This window comes from Paramormyrops kingsleyae, chromosome 1 (genome assembly GCF_048594095.1).
Source record: "Paramormyrops kingsleyae isolate MSU_618 chromosome 1, PKINGS_0.4, whole genome shotgun sequence".
Taxonomy (NCBI): domain Eukaryota; kingdom Metazoa; phylum Chordata; class Actinopteri; order Osteoglossiformes; family Mormyridae; genus Paramormyrops; species Paramormyrops kingsleyae.
Genome location: NC_132797.1, coordinates 14,232,394 through 14,250,403, shown reverse-complemented (window position 1 = coordinate 14,250,403; position 18,010 = coordinate 14,232,394). Strand labels below are relative to the sequence as shown.

At 49.1% G+C, this 18,010-nt stretch overlaps 1 protein-coding gene across 4 annotated transcripts in view; it reads left to right on the top strand.

Moving 5' to 3' along the window:
- nav3 (neuron navigator 3) overlaps positions 1-18,010 on the top strand; it is a 247,046-nt gene that overhangs the window by 128,146 nt on the left and 100,890 nt on the right. For 2 of the 4 annotated variants that reach the window (XM_072710115.1, XM_072710103.1), the window contains exon 1: positions 3,729-4,323. The exons of the other annotated variants lie outside the window; for them this stretch is intronic. In XM_072710115.1, the coding sequence (XP_072566216.1) occupies positions 4,075-4,323 (249 nt within the window). In that variant the 5' untranslated portion in view covers positions 3,729-4,074. Of the gene's footprint in view, positions 1-3,728; positions 4,324-18,010 lie in introns of those variants that run through there. 4 annotated transcript variants of the gene reach the window in all.

Below are 18,010 nucleotides of genomic sequence, written 5' to 3'. Positions count from 1 at the left end.
CTTGATGGATTGTGCCCAGAATTAGCTATGGTTCAGTACCTGATTATTAAAGCGCAAATCTCACTGCTTTCCAGGGAAATGCCTCTGCTGTATTCTGCTAAAGAGTGCCCCCTAGTTGTCATGTAGGGTAATGCACCTTCTGAATGTTAAATGGATTGTGAAATCCTGTGGGCCTCCTGTAGGTATTGCTTAAAGGGTTCTGTCTGATGTATCCCTGCATTGGGTTTAGGGGCATAAAATTTCTACTCCTTCTGCAGAAATGGGTTAAGAAGCAGTACTTGCAATAGTCTCTGATTAGTCCCGTCCACTGCTGACAAATCTTCTAATACAGATGTGTGCACAGTACATGCTCTGCCTGTCTGTCATGTTTGTAGTTCTGAGGTCCAGTTCTGATCCAGCTTCATGCCCAAACTGTATTATGACACCTTCTGTCACCACTGGACAGCCATTCATGCTAATGTGCAGCAGGCGCAGGTCTGTCGTCCTGGAAGCGGAGGTCTGGACCCATCCATTAGAATATTATCAGAACCAGCTGTGCATTCCCAGTCCCAATATCGACGGAAGCTCCATCCAGTAACAAGGACTAATGGCTGGGGAGGGGGGCAACGACCTTAGTGAACGTTGAAGGGCAGAATATGACCGTAGTAAATCTCGCAGTTTAACGCTAGCTTTGAGCGCGGAGCGACGGGTCGCTTTGAACATCCCCCGCTGTGGTTTGCTGTGTAAATATTTCCGCGGCCTTGCTGCTCAGCCCATAGGGAGCGCTGACGCCTTCAGTGGACAGGTTAATGTAGTCCGTGTGGGGAGAGGGATCGACAGCATTGAATGAGTTGGTACATCACTGTGTTACGTCTGCTAACAGGAAAGCTAATATTCGGGATTCAGGACAAATAACAGGATACATTCTCCTTCTGTTTCCAATGCTGAATATAGGGTCAGGATGTGACAGCTACAATTTATATACGTATTAAATCGAAATGTAAATGCCACCGAGTTTTCGAGATTTCAGTGTTATACCTGTTTTCGGAAATTATAGGAAAACTGCTCTGATGAGGCTTGCGTGTTCGGGGGACCCGGAACCTTCCACAGCCCGGCTTTTTCCGCTGTTGACACTGCAGTTTGCCACGTGTCAGAGGATGACTGGCATGTAGGCGGCCGTCACGGCCCTGTACAGGCGGTGGGGGGGGTGTTGTGTTTTCCGTCAGGCATGTCGAGCCCGGCAGAGATAACGTTGTCATTCTGGGTGGGACGAGGTGTACTGCCCCCCCGCCCTTAGCAGGTTTGTTTTGACATGGCGCCCTTCAGGGACCGGCTCTGCCTTATCTGTGCCTCCAGCAGGTTGTTTTCATTGTGAAGGTGGGGTGATTCCCCCCCCCCCCCCCCTCACTCCCTGTGTTATAGGTCACTGTCCATCTACAACAGGGGTGTGGAACCTGTTCCATGGAGGGCCAGTGTGGGAGTGGGTTTTTGGGATGACCTCTCAATCAACCAATAATAAGCTGAGGTTCTTAAATAAAGTCCTAGGGATACACTGTGATTGGCTGATTGAGAGGCCATCCATTCACAAGACCTGCACCTCCATGGATCAGGTTCCTCGCCCCTGATCTTGCAGGCATGCTCACCATATTATCTGGTGTTTCACATCTCCCTGACAGTTTGGTGCCCCCTTTTGAAACAGTCCCGGTGTGGCATGTGCTGGTTTTGTTAATAGCTTAATGTGTGTGAATAAACCTTTAGAACGGATGAAGTGTGGAGACGGGGCTGCATGTTTACATTCATTTAGCAGACGTTTTTATCCAAAGCGAAAACTGTCAAACATGGGATTTGAACTGGCAGCCTTCCGGTCACAGGTACAGCATCCTACCCCATCAGCCACACACCTGCCCTGCCTGATAGTTGCAGAGACCGGGGTCAGGGCACTAATCTGGGACCATCTTAAACTCCTCATGCTAAGCTGTAGATGAGAGGGACAACCCTTCATTTAGGGCAGTGATTAGCTCAGTGGATGTAGTGGTTTGAGATGGCTGGCGCTGACTCTTGAGTAGCTAGGAGTCAGGTTTTCATTAGCCAGCGACCCCACCGGTCTTCGAGGTTTCCCAGCATGCTGCTGACAGCAGGTTCAGTACTCGGCCACGTCTCAAACTATGACGAATCAATGTTCTGCTCAGCCTTTTCCCAGCTACATGTCATCACTCAGGCTGAAGCAGAACCCAAAGCATTTCACTGGGTTTAAACAGGTCAATTATTCCGTTTCTGGCCGCCTTTGCTCTTGGTGCACCAAAGCTCTGTGATATGCACTGTGAGACACCACAACAGTCAGTGTATTCATGACCTGTACAGGCGCATGCTTGATGGAAGACTCTCCCCGACTGACGGTAATCTTTAGAGCGACATGATTTCACACTTTCCTGGAGATGCTGGCGGTGGGGAGGGGCTCCCTTTGATCTTTAGAGCGGAGCATGCTGTCTCTGCTGGATTGGTATTCACATAGGTCAGGTAATACTGAAAAAGGGACAAGAGAAGAATGGGACATTTGAGCGTGTAGTACCTGGGATTTGGACCTTCAGTCGGGTCCCTAGTGAATTCTGCTCCTTTTCCCTGCTCTCTCTCTCTCTCTCTTTCTCTCTGTCCATTACACTGTGTCTCTCTTGAGAGAAAGGATTTTAAGGACTGAATTAGGCTCAATCACCCACCAAGGCAGCCAAGCTCAGGTGAAAACACCAGCGAAACACGAGCCAAGGATCGACCCGAGTTGAGGTCTTGCCCTCATGGGCACAGGAAGCAGGCAGCTACCTGGGCCTGGTTCTGATCAGGCCGTGAAACGGGCTCGTGTTGAGTTCTTCTGTCACCAGATTATACGATGTTAAAAAGTTCCGGTTTGGTGTGGCTTAGTAATCCTCCCTGACTCGTATCGAGGCCTTAAAGCAAACCAGATGTAAGCTTTTCCATATAAAACGTCTCTTTCATGTTCCACACCAGCCTACAAACTGTAAAAAAAAATTAAAAATAATGTCCAGTTGTGTGGCATATTTTTGTCAAGTTAATTACTCTAAGTATATGCAGAGTTGTGCTTTTTTCTATCTGAAACATGTGGCTCCTCTGAGTTTTGCCCAGGAGAAGGTTCTACTGTAGGTGTTATTGGGGAACGAAGGGGAAGGTTCTGGCACACTGAAAGAATGGTCGCTGATTAGCGTATATAAGCTTTTTGAATGTGGTTCTGTACCCTGTCAGGTGGTCCTCTCCACTCGCAAGCACCCCTGGAGACACGGAGACCCTGTATGCGGTCAGGCTGCTCGCTTTGGGGGGGGGGGACGGCATGGTTTCTCAATGCAGAAACTGTTGGCTGTGAGGAACCAGGCTTGGGACAAACTCTTACTTCCGGCATGAAAGCTGCTCCAGCAGCTGTTTGTTTTGGCCAATGAGCCCCCCCTCCGCCCCCTTCCCCCCCCCCCACCTTTCTTGCTCTAAGAGCCAGCCAGGACGAGGTGTCTGTTTCCAGACAGAGCTGTATGGGGTGGGGGGGGGCAGTTTTGACAGTTGGAGCCGTGCCCTGTTTCCCAGAGCCGCCCCCGGGACGTCTGCTCCGGAATGTTCTCCGGGAGAGTGGATGCACGCTCGCCACAGCGCCAGGGCTCTCAGGCAGCGCGCAGAGCAGAAACACCCCCTCGGCCCCCGCCGCTGGGAGGTCACGCCCCCGATGACTGTTTGGTTTTGTGCCGCGGAGCTCTGTCAGAGCAGGCGGGCAGGAGGGAGGAAGGGAGGGGGATAGTATCAGTGAGGACGCCTCAGTCTCTCCACGCCGCGCTCCGTGGATGACCACTGCCCCTCTGCCTAAGAGGCTTCAGCCCTATACAGCCGGCAGTGTTTTTTAAAATTAACTTTGCTTTTTCTTTTTTTCATCTTTCTTTTCTCTCTCGTCTCCCTGGCGTCCGGAGACGCTTGCTGTCCTCTCTCCCAGCCAGTGTGGCACCGGAGCACAAGCTTACTGCTTCGTTTTTAAGAAAATTTTTATTTTTTTAATCTTGCGTCTCCTCTGCGTCTCTGTTTCGAATCCTGCCTTTTCCCGCCCAGACCATGCCGGTGGTTGGGGTGGCCTCTAAGCTTAGGCAGTCGGAGGTGGGCTCCAAGCCGATTCAAACTGCGCACCCCATGCCCAGCCTGGACCGCGCCCCCATGGCGACAAGGGGTTACCTGCCCAGGGGCTCGGATTTGAGGGGTGGCGACCCGGCCGCTTTCTCCTGTACGCTGTCAATCGCGTCCGCATACGGGTACCGCCAGCGGAAGGCTGTCTCGGACTGCAGCAAGGAGTTGCAGGACCGCAAGGTCAGTGAGGTCATTCCCAATGAGCACGTGTGTTTGTGTGTGTGTTTGTGTGTGTGGATCTCTGACAGCTGATAGGTGGAAATCTTTATCAGTCGTCAGGTTGGGGAGCTGGTCCTCTCATTTCTTATCCTCTGCTTACTTCAGAAAGGGTCAGTGTAGTTATTTTGGGGAGTTTCACTAGTAGAGATGCAGTTAAAAGTAACAGGTGTCCAGGTCAGTTTGGTAGTTCTGGTTTTCTCTGCTTCGGTATCTAGAGCATCACTCCTGCTAGATTTCCAAAGCTAATATATATATTGTAATGATTTTAGTAAAAGACATAGAGCATTTTGGTGTCTGGTGAATCATTTTCATTTATAGATTGTCAGACGGGCTCCAGTGCACTGCACAGCCGGGGTGGCGGCGTGGTGGAGCGTGTGTGTGTGTTACAGCGTGCACTGAAGCTCAGCTGAGATTTGCACTAGTCAGGATTCACTTTCGCTTTCTACAGCGAGTTGGGAATGACATTTCAGATCGACCGGAATTAATCTGCTGTCTGTCCCGTTCTCCCAAGCAGCGGATTCGTGTTGCGAGGCGTGTGATTGAGAAATCCCAGTTGGCAAACTGCCTTAACATGGCAAACATCTGCGTCGCCCCGAATATTCACCAGAATGACAGCATGGGGCTGGGGGGGGGGGGCATAGCTGGCCATAGAACAGAGGAGGCAGCCGGCGTTTCAAAAAAGACCCGCCAAAAAGTTACAGTTACACAGAATGCCGTTATTTATTTATTTAATTTTTTGTACCTGACAAACAAACAGGCTTCCCGCCGTCAGCTTCCGGAAGAGTCCGTGACCTTTCCTGAAATGATAACCGCTCTTGGCAGGGGTGTGGGGTTCTTTTTTTTAGGCTCTTGTGATATCAAAGCCGCCGGGGACTAGTGCACATCACTGAGGGGAGAGGCGTGTAATCGTTAACCCCTTCCTGACTGCGACAGGCATGATAAGCTTGGCAAACATTGCTATTGGTACTGCCTCAGACTCCGGCACAGACTCCCGTCAGAACGTTGCTTCTTCCAGCCCGTTCCTGAACTTGACAACTCAGTAGTTCTTCACTCTGTTTATCCTCAACAAAAGGCAACCCCAGTTGAGCAAACCTGGGGGACAGAGCAAAATATTTACTTGTGTGAATGCTTGTGTACACTCACTTTATGGTGTTTTAAACACTAGAACCGCCAGTTTGTTACCGGCACGTTATGAAGGGCTGTGGGGCGGCTGTCATGGTTTCTGTCAAAAAATAAATAAAATAAAACAAAGGATGACAGAATCCTAACTGGTGATATTAAACACGCGACATGCTGTTAAGGGCTGGAAATTAATGAACGATGAAACGCAGTGGGAGAGGTCGGGTTATGTTTATGCAGTGCGTACCATGTGACCTCAGTAAACAGGGCGATTGTGATTCCAAACAAACAGGAGAGACGGCATTGTGGGTTTCCACAGTAACTTAATAATAATAAACTTAATAACGCTCTTTCGGGGGAAAGGAAGCTGTAAGTCTCGTAAAGACACACAGGGCCATAGTTTGGTCCAGCTGTACTCTACCACGTCAAATCAAATCTGATTACATATTTGCTAAGGTACAGGTGAGTGAAAACCAACAGCAGTGATGAAATAGTGCAAATAAATACATTTAGTAATAGTGAAGTACGTGGAAAATGGTAATACATTGTGTAGCAGTTAGGAACAATGTGCAAATCAGAGACCAATACATACAATGACCAGGATATGGATTGGCAGTGAATGGGTGCAATGACCAGAGCTCAGCATTCTGTTGGTCTAGTGCACAGGCAGTGGGTCAATATGTGTGCAGGGTTTAGGGAAAACCTTTAGGTCAGCTGTTCAAACCCAAGAACGAGGACTCTTCTGTCAATCAGTTCTCTAATTAGTAATGTAATTAGGGAGTTGCAGCAAAAACCCGGATACACAGCGGCCCTTTCTGGATAAGATTGCCTACCCCTGGTCCAGGGGAAGAAATTGTAATGGGAATCAGGTCCATAGAATGGTTTCGTGGCCCTTAGCTGCTGGTCCATCATGTGACCCAGTTAAGGTGCAGTGTGCCAGCATGGCCACAAGTGGGAGCCGCCCAGCTTGACGAGGTCATGGCGCGTTCGCGTGTCTGGGGGAAAGACGCCATACCCATCACTGCCCCCCCCCCCGCATTGCCAAAAATGTGAAAATCTGAAAATACGACACAAGGCCCTGGCAGAGGTCTGGCCTGGGATCCGGGGGGCGGGGCCTCTGCTCAGCGCGGGACGGCACTGGTGCCGGCGTGGCGGTTGTGTTTCACCGTGTCAGCGGCGTCCGTTTTTTTCTTTTCTCGGTGCGGTTTCTTAAAGTGCTGAGTGCGATCTGCTTACGGGGCGCAGCGGTTTAAGAGCTCCACGCTAGAGGCGGGCGGGAGGCTGACTGGTGGATCAGCTTAGCAATGGGCGTCTGTGTCTGTGCTGGGAATCACTCACCGCGCTTCGGGCAAAGCAGAGCATCACGGCACGCACCTCTCCGGGGGACCGGTGTCAAGGTGTACGCGGGGGAGGGGGGCTGCCCCGTGACTTCACGGGGGCTTTCTGAATGCGATCCAAACCGGTTTTTCAGCCACCCCCCCCACCTCCTCCACTGACTTGGGGCGGCTGGGGGTGGGATCTCAGCTCTGTATGGCTGGTTTAGCACACCAGTATCTACTAGCATCCCAGTAGCTCCAAGCTGAGATCTCTGCCAGTCGCACATTTAGCTGCATTACTCATCGTCACTCACCTATCAGCTTCTGCTGCATTTGCAGCCTTGTTACGGTCACAAGGCCTTTCCGGAAACATCTAAGAAGATTCCTATCTGTGCTTGACCTATAGAAAAACAGTGCCCTCTTTGAATTGTGCATCTCTTTCCTGAGCTGTCAGTGGCTGGGAGTCAAGGGGCTTCCCCGAGTTTAGGGGATGGCCCCAAGGAATTCTGGGAAGGTGAACATGGTAAACCTGATGGCTAATCTGCAGAGGTGAGGAAAGGTGCCAGGGTCAGGGATGGGGGGTTAAAGATGCAGCCTGTTCATATCCAGAGGAAAAAGACCCCCCCCCCCCAGTCACCTGAGTGTCATGGCAGTTCCCCTATCGGAGTTTTGTGTGGGGTAATCTCCGCAGGGAAACTCTCTTTTCTCCTACCCCACATACAGGTGAAAGCAAAGCATGGGGGTCACAGCCCGGGGTGTATCTGGGCCAAAAACATAACCTTGGCATTTCAATCTGAAGAAATGCCAGATCCCCATGGGAGGTTTGGTAGATTTTGCTGTTTTGGGGGCCCTGTAAAGTGCTGGGGGCCCTGAATCTGCCAGGGTATCCATGCCCCTACTGTGGCCCCTGTAAAGTGCTGGGGCCCCTGAATCCGCCATGGTATCCATGCCCCTACTGTGGCCCCTGTAAAGTGCTGGGGCCCCTGAATCTGCCAGGGTATCCATGCCCCTACTGTGGCCCCTGTAAAGTGCTGGGCCCCTGAATCTGCCATGGTATCCATGCCCCCTACTGTGGCCCCTGTAAAGTGCTGGGCCCCTGAATCTGCCAGGGTATCCATGCCCCTACTGTGGCCCCTGTAACGTGCTGGGGCCCCTAAATCTGACAGGGTATCCATGCCCCTACTGTGGCCCCTGTAACATGCTGGGGCCCCTGAATCTGCCAGAGTATCCATGCCCCTACTGTGGCCTCTGTAAAGTGCTGGGCCCCTGAATCTGCCAGAGTATCCATGCCCCTACTGTGGCCCCTGTAAAGTGCTGGGGGCCCTGAATCTGACAGGGTATCCATGCCCCTACTGTGGCCCCTGTAAAGTGCTGGGGGCCCTGAATCTGACAGGGTATCCATGCCCCTACTGTGGCCCCTGTAAAGTGCTGGGCCCTTGAATCTGACAGGGTATCAATGGCCTGTCTTATACAGTATATGTCCTTGGTCACAGTGTAGAGTCAGCCCACATCCATTTGGGAGATAAGGGCCTCACTCAGGGGCCCAGTGGTGTTATTAGTCTGCCAGCAAACCAGTGACCTTCCAATCACAGGCACACATCACCCCATTCACAGCTGTCCTTCCTGATAACGATTTAGATGTTGGGTCTGGAGACACGGTAGCCTGTGGGTACAGGCTAAGCTCCTCCTCCAACCAAGTGGTGACCCCTCCCATTAGACCCTGTCTCCATCTCTCTGTCTTTTTGTCTTATATCTGGAAGAGGGGGGTCTCCTGTAGCCTTTTCCAATGCTGGCTGTGAACCTACGCTCATTACTGAGCTCAGACATGTGACACCACAGAGAGGCTTTGGCAGCCAGGTTCGCTGAGCCAAGATGCTGAGTCAGACTTCTGTTAACAGCAAGAAGGATACGGGGCCCAAAATCAGGCCTCTGTGTCAGGCAAAACCTTTCCCAATATCCTGTTTGTGCCAGAGGGACAATTATAGCATGCGCAAGACCTCCGAGCACATGTAAACAAGTCTGGAAAAATAAGAATGGATAAGTTGTCCAATTAGCCGTTATGTTTGTCTGTAGGGCGACGCTAATAGCTTGGCTGAAATTTGGTGTTTCCCCCAATGCTGACCTTAATGTCACCCGTGTGGTTAGCAGGGGATTGTGGGTAATAAACGGATTAATGTTCCCTGCTTGTGAAGGCCATTTCACTGAAATGTGGGGGTGGGGCACAACAGGTATACTCGCCCAATACTAACAAGCTGAAAGGAGCCGTATTGCCACCTATTGTAGCGGAGTCGGACATACTTAGGTCAATATATCGATTAGCCTCCCTTACATGGATACTGGGACAGTAGTCCGATTAAATAGCGTAGTCCAGCTATAACTGTATCTCGACTTAGCTGTGCATGTTAACGTACTGGTGTCTTTCTTCTCATCCTGCTTGCTTTCCTTATCCTCCCTTTCTATCTTCACCTCTCTGACCTCTCTCCCTCTCTCCCTCCTCCTCTGCTTCCTGCCTTCTCACGGCCGTCTCTTGCTCACCCCCCACCCCCAATCCCTTTCTAGTCTCTCTCTCTCTAAGACGGGCCAGGCGGGGGTGGCCCAGCACCTGGCTGTGTGGCCGCATTCCCCCCCTCCCAGTGACCCCCCCAGCTGTGAGCTTCTCCCGGATCCAGGTGTCTACTGACCAGACTCACTTCCTGTCTAATAACATTGGGAGAGGGCATGGTGACCACAACACAAGGTCTTGTTAGGAGGCAGCAGAGCTAAGGACAGGTGCCAGGAGTGGGGGGGGGGGAGATGATGAACCATCCAGGTTTTCCTGCCTGATAATGTGCAGCACACTCTCCCCCTGGGTCCCGGCACCTGATGGCTGAGGTTAATCAGTGTGGACCTCGGGGAGGGGAGGTGTCATCACTCCAGGGCCTTAAGCCATGTCATCAACTGACCCCCCGTCCATTCTCTCTTGGGATCCGCCGGCTGACTTGATCTGGCCGGTTGTGGGAAATGGAGCATAAGCGAGTGGCCTGCCTTTAACATGGTCTCCTGCTGCAGCCACACGTAGAGAGGGGGTGGGACCTGGGGGGCCACAGCAGAGCCGGCGGCCAGAATTTACCACTCAGATGTCTTGAATGACTGCGCTGACTTGCGTCCAGCAGCATAGAAATCCAGGACATTGCTGATGTTCTTCTTTCTCTTTTTTCACAAGTTAAGCAAAGTTTTCATTGAATAATATGACATTAATCTAGAATTTAGTTGCCTTCACCTTACTTAGATAACATCTGAAAGTAATGGAATTAAATGAGGTACTGAACCAGCTGCCATTGGTATGTACAACCTGAACCTACTTACCTGGTCAGTAGCTGAATAACTGTCACAGGGAATCATGAAGTCTGCATTCGCTTTCTCAGCTTCCTCTCCCCTTGTTACCATCTTCCTTCCATATTCTCCCCCTTCAATAGTTTCTGGAGGTTCCTGTTGTAACCTCTCCTTTGCTGTCCTCACTTTGGGGGTCACCGCTTTGCCATCAAAGTGCGTTCGCACCCCTTCCCTTCCCCTGAACATGGACTGATCCATGTTCCCCCAGCAAATCACAAGCCAAAGTGTCCCAGGTTCAGAGGAACCACGGGGGCCGATGACGGGGCGTTTCTGCCCATCTGTGCAGTAGTCAGAGCTGCAGTCTGCTTATTTATTGGCTGATTGGTGCTGCACACGTGCACAGAATCCCTGCTTTATTGTTCACTTTGAAGACCCTTTTTTAGTATCTGTTTGACAAACTTCTTTCATGGGTTTATTGTCCAATAATTGTGGGATTTTGTGTGGAATCTGTTGTGTGAGACATATTAACACCTGGAACCAGGGGCTCTTCAATTTATATTGATACCAGAGTGACTTAATCTTTAAGCTCTTGGGTGCTCATATTTGGTAACCTGAACATCCAAACTCTTGTTCAAGGGTGCAGATTGGGGTATGGACATTAGGGACGCTCATGCTGAATGGAATCCTTCAGAAGGGTCCCTCCCGGAGCAACGTTTGGTATTGGCCTGAGGAAATCGTGTCTTTAACAGCCTGTCTGTGAGATACAACCAGCAGAAGAGGGAGCTTTTCTCTGTCTTCTGTCCTTTAAACACCAATCAATAGATGCTGACCCTCTCGGACAGTAAAAGTGCAAGCAGAGATACAGGGGCATGGGGTGGGTGCTGAGTGCTTGTGTTGCTTGGCAAGCTGCTCCACACTCCATTGAAAGAAGATGTGGGTCGAGGAAATTAATGGCCTGTTTATTGGAAGCAGCTGTCGGTGCCGATTTCTGGTTCTGAACCTTAACGGATTCGCGGGGGGGAACCACTGTTCGCAAAGGGGGGGGTCCACTGGCATGGACGTGGCAAGCTAAGGAGCTTAATATTTCAGTCATTTCATCTCAGACTGTTTTAACTGGCCTACAGATGGGGCAAGAGGCCCGGAAGCATTGTTTCTTGTTGACAAATGCTGTCATAACAGGACCCCTCCCCCCATTTTCTTTGATCCAAAACGTACTGTTCACTCCTCCTCCTTTGGAACCCCTAAGAATGGGTGCTTGGAGTCACTTGGGACGGCTGGTTATCAGGACTTTGCTTCTCGGTGGAGTCAGGACTTACGCGATGTGAACTTCAGGGCTGCATGAAGGGATGGTGTTTCAGATGTGGCAGTCGTGAGGCCATGGTAGCACCTGGCCAGTGGGCTGTTATAGTCTTATATCCCGGTTGTTTACTTTGTTATATCTTGTAAGTTGACCCAATTTAGGAGAGGCTTCTATTTCCCACTTGGCAAGCGTCGAGAGCGCTTCATTTTGCCTTCATTCGCTAGCTTTATTGCTGCTGCCGTGTTTACGATAGCCAGAGGTTATGTAACTGGGCTTGGGAACAGCCAGCACCAGCCCTTGGTTTGACTGGTCTGTAAAGATGAGGACACACCGTCGGTGAACCGTGCTACCGCCGTGAGGGGTGTCTGATTGTGAATGAGAGAATTGCGACTCGTGTTTTCATTAAAGACCAACCTCCCACGTGTCAGCTAAACGATCCCTATCATCTCTTTGGTGTTGTTCTTCCCCATTTATCTTTTGCCTTCATAAACCAGTTGGTCTTATCATATTACGGGGAAATTAATGATGGTAGAGGGAGTTCGAATTGGCTGCCAGTTTAGTCAAAGGTCCACAGAAACTCATAGTTTCATAGACTCCCTTTGGAGTTTATGTGTGTATTTGGTAGTGAAGAACTTCTATTTTTTGTTCAAAAACTGCAGTAAATGCTTTTTTTTTGGCAGCTGGAATATTACAGGGTTTCCATCTTGTATGAGTGCTACTCTGGGGGGGGGGGGCATTCCAGAACCTACTGGTTAACAACCAGTAGATGGACCTCAATACCGAGAGACATAACTAAGGTGTGTGAAAGCACGTATTTCAGACACGTATCCGAACCCATGTTTAGGCAGGACCCTGAAAAGATTCCACAGGGTCGCCCAGGGATGCAAAAAGAGGACTCTGGCGAAAATGACAGCGCATTTCTGCACCCGTGTAAATGTGGCTGCGCCAGTCTGGTCGGGCATTCTGCTAGTAAATGTTTTCGTTGGCTGCGCCTTAAAATAGAGGGGCTAATTACCGACATACTAAGGGATGGAATCTCATGCGTGATCATTAAATGATCTGGATATGCGATCTGAGGATTACGCTGTGGTTACACCGAGTCCTTGGTGGGAGCTTACACCGACATGTAATAAACATAAGCACTGAAAAGGGTAACAATTTTAGAAATTAGCCTAAAAATGCGAACAAGTTTGTTGATGGTTGCTGACAGGAGGAATTATATCTTGCCTTTAGTAGGTTAGCAGATGTTATGTTGAGTAGAAATATCACTGGGCACGTATTTCTTAGTGCTAGGCCTCACTGGAAATGTCAGGAATGCTCTTCCAGAAACTCAATTTTAAATCAATTATAAATAAATCACTATTGCATTTTTTTTTTTTGTATTCCCAGGCTGGTTTTCTTTGTTTCTCTGCTTTTGACAGCCGTAGGCATCCTCAAAAAGACTGTGAACATCTTAATGTGCTGTCATAACTTAGATCGATAGACTCTGTAGAAAACTAAAACACTTCCCACCCTCTCCAAAGCTGCATTACAAATCCATGATTCCAGGTCTGTTTCGGGAATTTTCATCTGTACGTGCCAGTTTGTCAGCGACTCACTGAAGACCTGCTTCCACTCACAGAATTCTCCGGATTTTATAGACTACATGTTTGATCTCCTGAGCCATCTGTCTGGTGTATAGGATGTTTGGGATCCAGGCATCTGTAAAACACAAGGGGTGGCCAGTTATATTTATGATTTCTCAAGACACTAAATTTAACTGTGCATCTGGTTGCTGATGGAAAGGTCATCTGCTGAAGCTCTTCCCTGTGCTTTATCCTCAGAGCACCCCAACAACGCCTCTTTCAGTAATTGCTAGCCTCAAAGACGAGTCAAATCATGGTTGACATTGAGGCCCTCAAAGACATTCTTGAATCTTCGACCCAAAAGAATTTTATAATGCAGAACTATGCATCACATTAGACCCATATGGGCCCAGCTTTGAAAACATGGGCGGATGCAATTGCTTGTAAACATAGCCGAAGGAAGCAGCTTCTCCATGTGGGACGGTACCGGGGGGTGTTCCACAAACCAAGATTTCTTGCTTAGCCAGATAACTTGTTGGATTTAAGGTGGTCTGGGTTAAATGGACTTTATCTTGATTCACTTACATTTAGACTACCTTATACCTGCCTCCCAGGTCTGAGGGAGGCTGTGGTCTGTGCAGGCAATTCCCTTATGCCACTAGCGTTGAAACAAAGAGCCTCCTGATTTTGTTCAGTCTATTATAGTAAAACTCCTGGAATTATGACCACAGACCTGTGAACTGACAATGTATTTCACTCTGGAGGTGCTTACATGCTAGGATTTATTATTCCATAATTCAAAAGAATATCCATGTAATTCTACTTATGTACCTAAATAGCACACACTTCAATTACTGCTTTAATAACCGACTGCATAGCTATGAAGTTATTCTTGACACAGGAGACGTCGCTGGCCCAAGCCGAGCTTAGTCACCCAGACTATATCAGACAGTTATTGTTTCCACCTGGTAAGTTTGCGTGAATAAAACACCACCCATTTCTTCTACAGAGTAATTGTTTGTTTAGAAGATATCCAGAGCTACTTCCCCTACTTACTCTTTATGTTTTATGGTGAACAAACAGATGTATCCTATTTACACAGCTGTGTCTTTGCAGGGATAAATCAGGTGGAGGGCTTATGTTTTAGCTGCAGTGATATGGGCCTATGGCTTGATTGTGGACTGCACAAAGTGTTTTACAGAGCCTTATTGTCCCCTTTGCAGCGAGGATGTTTACCTCTGCATCTTTGCCATGCTCTTTGTGGACCAGATGTCTCCCTCAGCTGGGCCCTCACTCTAGACACTGGGTTTTCTGTTTTTGGGTGAGGGGGTTTGTGGGCTGTCAGACTTGTCAGGGTTTCCACGTTTCACCTGTACTTTTCAAAATGTCACTGGGCACCAACAGTGTGAGTCCGTGAGCAACGTGATTTTCAGAACTACAAAACAACCATTTCTGTGGTTTACATCTCTTACAAAAAGTATTTTGTAAGAATTGGGCCAAAGTGTAATTATGTTCCTGGTGATAATTTGCAATAGAGCATAACAACTTTGCATGTTTGGACTAAGGCCTCTGTGCCTTATTGTCCCACTCACCTGTAATTATCGCTATCAATTGAAGATTAATTGGCGGATTCCCTCTTTGAAGGTTGCCATTTCCCTACATGCATTGCACAATCCTCTGCAGGTTTGAGTTAAAAGCAAGACGGGCTATTCCCAGGCCAGATGGGAATGTTGAGACCGGGCTGACTGGGCCCTCTTTTGTCATTTCACTCTCTCATTAAACCATGAGAGCTTGACACAAATGCTTTGCACACAAGGTTAGTTCCAGAGAAAGAACAACTTGATCCTGCATGCAACATTGGGGCTTGTGGTAGATTCACTAGCAGTTTTACCACTGCTTCCTCGGATGCCTGCCTGATTCATGATGCCTTCTCCCTGTCCTCTGCTCACACATGCGCACACATGCTGACTCACAAACCGTCCATGGAAAAGAGCTTGACATTAATGGCATTCCTGAACAAGGGCGCAGATTTGGCTATGGACGGCTGGGACATGTCCCTACCAATACTAAAGAAATATTGTATATGTTTAGGGGGACGTGGGGGTTCAGGGTTGATTTGGTCCCTACCTGTAATGAAACCAAAACTATGCCCTTTACTCTGAAGTCACCAAGGCTATTGATTCCCCTACTCCCACTCATGCCAATCTGGCAAGCCTGCTACCTGTTCTAGCACAGAAAACTCAGCACAGGGCTTTCCAGCACAGGGCTTGTGTTTAGTAGGAGAGCACATTCAGTAAAATGTGTAAAATATCATGGACCCAGGAAGATAACTTCAGACTCATGTATTTACTACAGATTCCTTTCCTATGAACTTTGCTATCCTTTATATTTCTGCTCTTGTCAGTTGTGGCAGTTCAAGAGAAAAACTTAATGAAGGTGCAGAGTCTATTTCCGTTCTTTGTTCTGTTATGTCTGGGCTCGTATTTGCGCAAAACCCAATTACCACAGAGCAGGAACTAGAGCAGATGTTATTCTCACGGTGGCTGTTACGTGCCCACTTTTGTATAACTTAAGAGTATTATTTTTCCACCACTTTCCAGTACATTTCACCCTGTGTACAGTGCAGGCCTTGATGGGCTTGTGTAACCAGATCCCTGAAACTAAAATGCTCAGCTTGCAGGGGTGCATGTGTGGCCGCCTTCTCTGTCGACAGGTCTCCTGTTCCACTTCAAAGAGTTGGCTGCCGTGTTGGCACTGCGCTAACGTCTCCTTGCTTTTAGCGAGTGGTGTCCTCTGCTTTCAACCCGAACGCTACCGCTAAACAGCTATTAGCCTGTGATCTCTGATTAGCTCATTCGTCCTTTTCTCTGATCTTAGGTTTCAGTTTTAGTGCCACTCCGGAATGGTCACACAGATAAAGGTCTATTCGTGACACTTTGTGACAGCTTTCACTGAAACCATGGCACTCCGTACCTGCCGAGGATTCCCAGGCTAATATTTCCTGGCTATCATTCTGCCCTCTCCGTGGTTTCCTGGACTGGGATTCCCAGAGTAGTATTCTGTCCTGTCCAATGTTTCCCTGGCTAGCCTTCCCTGACTAGCATTTTGTCCTGTCCAAGGAATCCCAGGCTAGCATTCCCTGGCTAGTGTTGTGTATAACTAATTAACTATATCAATTTACATTTAAAACCAATTTGCATTGACAAAATGCTAGCATTCCCAGGCTAGCATTATGTCCTCTCCGAGGATTCTCCAGCTAGCGTCCTGTCCAAGGATTCCCAGGCTAGCATTCCCTGGCTAGCGTCCTGTCCAAGGATTCCCAGGCTAGCCTTCCCTGGCTAGCGTTCTGTCCTATCAGAGGATTCCCAGGCTAGCATTCCGTGGCTAGCGTTCTGTCCTGTCCTAGGATTCCCAGGCTAGCATTCCGTGGCTAGCGTTCTGTCCTGTCCTAGGATTCCCAGGCTAGCCTTCCCTGGCTAGCGTTCTGTCCTGTCCGAGGATTCCCAGGCTAGCCTTCCCTGGCTAGCGTTCTGTCCTGTCCTAGGTTTCCCAGGCTAGCATTCCCTGGCTAGCGTTCTGTCCTGTCCTAGGATTCCCAGGCTAGCATTCCATGGCTATCGTTCTGTCCTGTCCGAGGATTCTCAGGCTAGCCTTCCCAGGCTAGCATTCCATGGCTAGCGTTCTGTCCTGTTCAAGGATTCCCAGGTTAGCATTCCCTGGCTACTGTTCTGTCCTATTTGAGGAATCCCAGGCTAGCATTCCCTGGCTAGTGTTCTGTCCTGTTTTAGGATTCCCAGGCTAGCATTCCCTGGCTAGCATTCTGTCCTGTCCAAGGATTCCCAGGCTAGCATTCCCTGGCTAGCGTTCTGTCCTGTCCAAGGATTCCCAGGTTAGCATTCCCTGGCTAGCATTCTGTCCTGTGTGAGGAATCCCAGGCTAGCATTCCCTGGCTAGCATTCTGTCCTGTCTGAGGATTCCCAGGCTAGCATTCCCTGGCTGACATTCTCTGCTGCTGAAGAAATCCCAGGTCAGTCTGTCCTGAAAACCATGTCAGTCTCTCCCAGTATAGGAACACACGCGCATTAGGGCCACCTAAGCCCTGTAAGAACTATTGATGCTGAATACATCTATCAGCATTCCCCTAAAAGGGATCCCCATTTGAAGCCCCCACGTGTTTAGGGAGCCCTGATCCTGAGCTGCGGCTCGAGACCTTATCGGACTGTGTGTAGTTACATTTATCTTCCTCGGATTTACTAGAGTCTGATAACCTGAAGAAGGATTGAGCCTGACGCCCTTGGGATGAAAAACAATAATTGTAAGATGCATCTTCTCACCCAGTCTGGGGGTACCTTCTGTTTGGATCTGACGTGCTGTTTCCATTAGGCTCTGTTTATTTTCGTGTCAGATACACATGCTCAGTTTTTTTCAGCATAACTGTTTTGTAATTCATTTATACAGCTGGATTTTAGCTGGAGTGGCCAAAGCCAAAATAGATAGAAGCGTGTGGCCCCATCTGGGTTTTTATGACCTTGACCCTTACGTCTATAGTTAAGGAAAGCTCATTTGAAACCCAGGGTTTATTGATTAAATGATTTCTGACAATCTCCTGTTTCAAGAAAGCTACACAGAGCCGTATGTTCTGGAAGCGTCTTCAATTAAGGGCTCCATCCCTGTGGCCCCCTGATGTGATAACGATGGTAGCTGGCTCCTGGAGGTCAAATTCTGCCTGGCCTCACATCCGGTCACAGACATTTTCATCTGTCCATTTCTGTTGCCTCGACCAAGTGGAATTCTAAGAAATGTTAATGAGTCAGCAGCTACCAGCTGGACTGGGATGAAAAATTGGAATTTTGCCAAGCAGGGGAGAGTTCCCCTAAACCCAGCAGCCTACTGGGAAAATGGTTGGCATGCTAGTTGGCCAGTCCAGGCTTGTGTGCCAAAAGACCCTAAGTTTCCTGAAACGGTCAAGCTCCCCATCGCTGGTGTGGTACGGGAAGCCTTAGAGGGTCGGGACAGCTTGGAGGAGGAGGAAGATG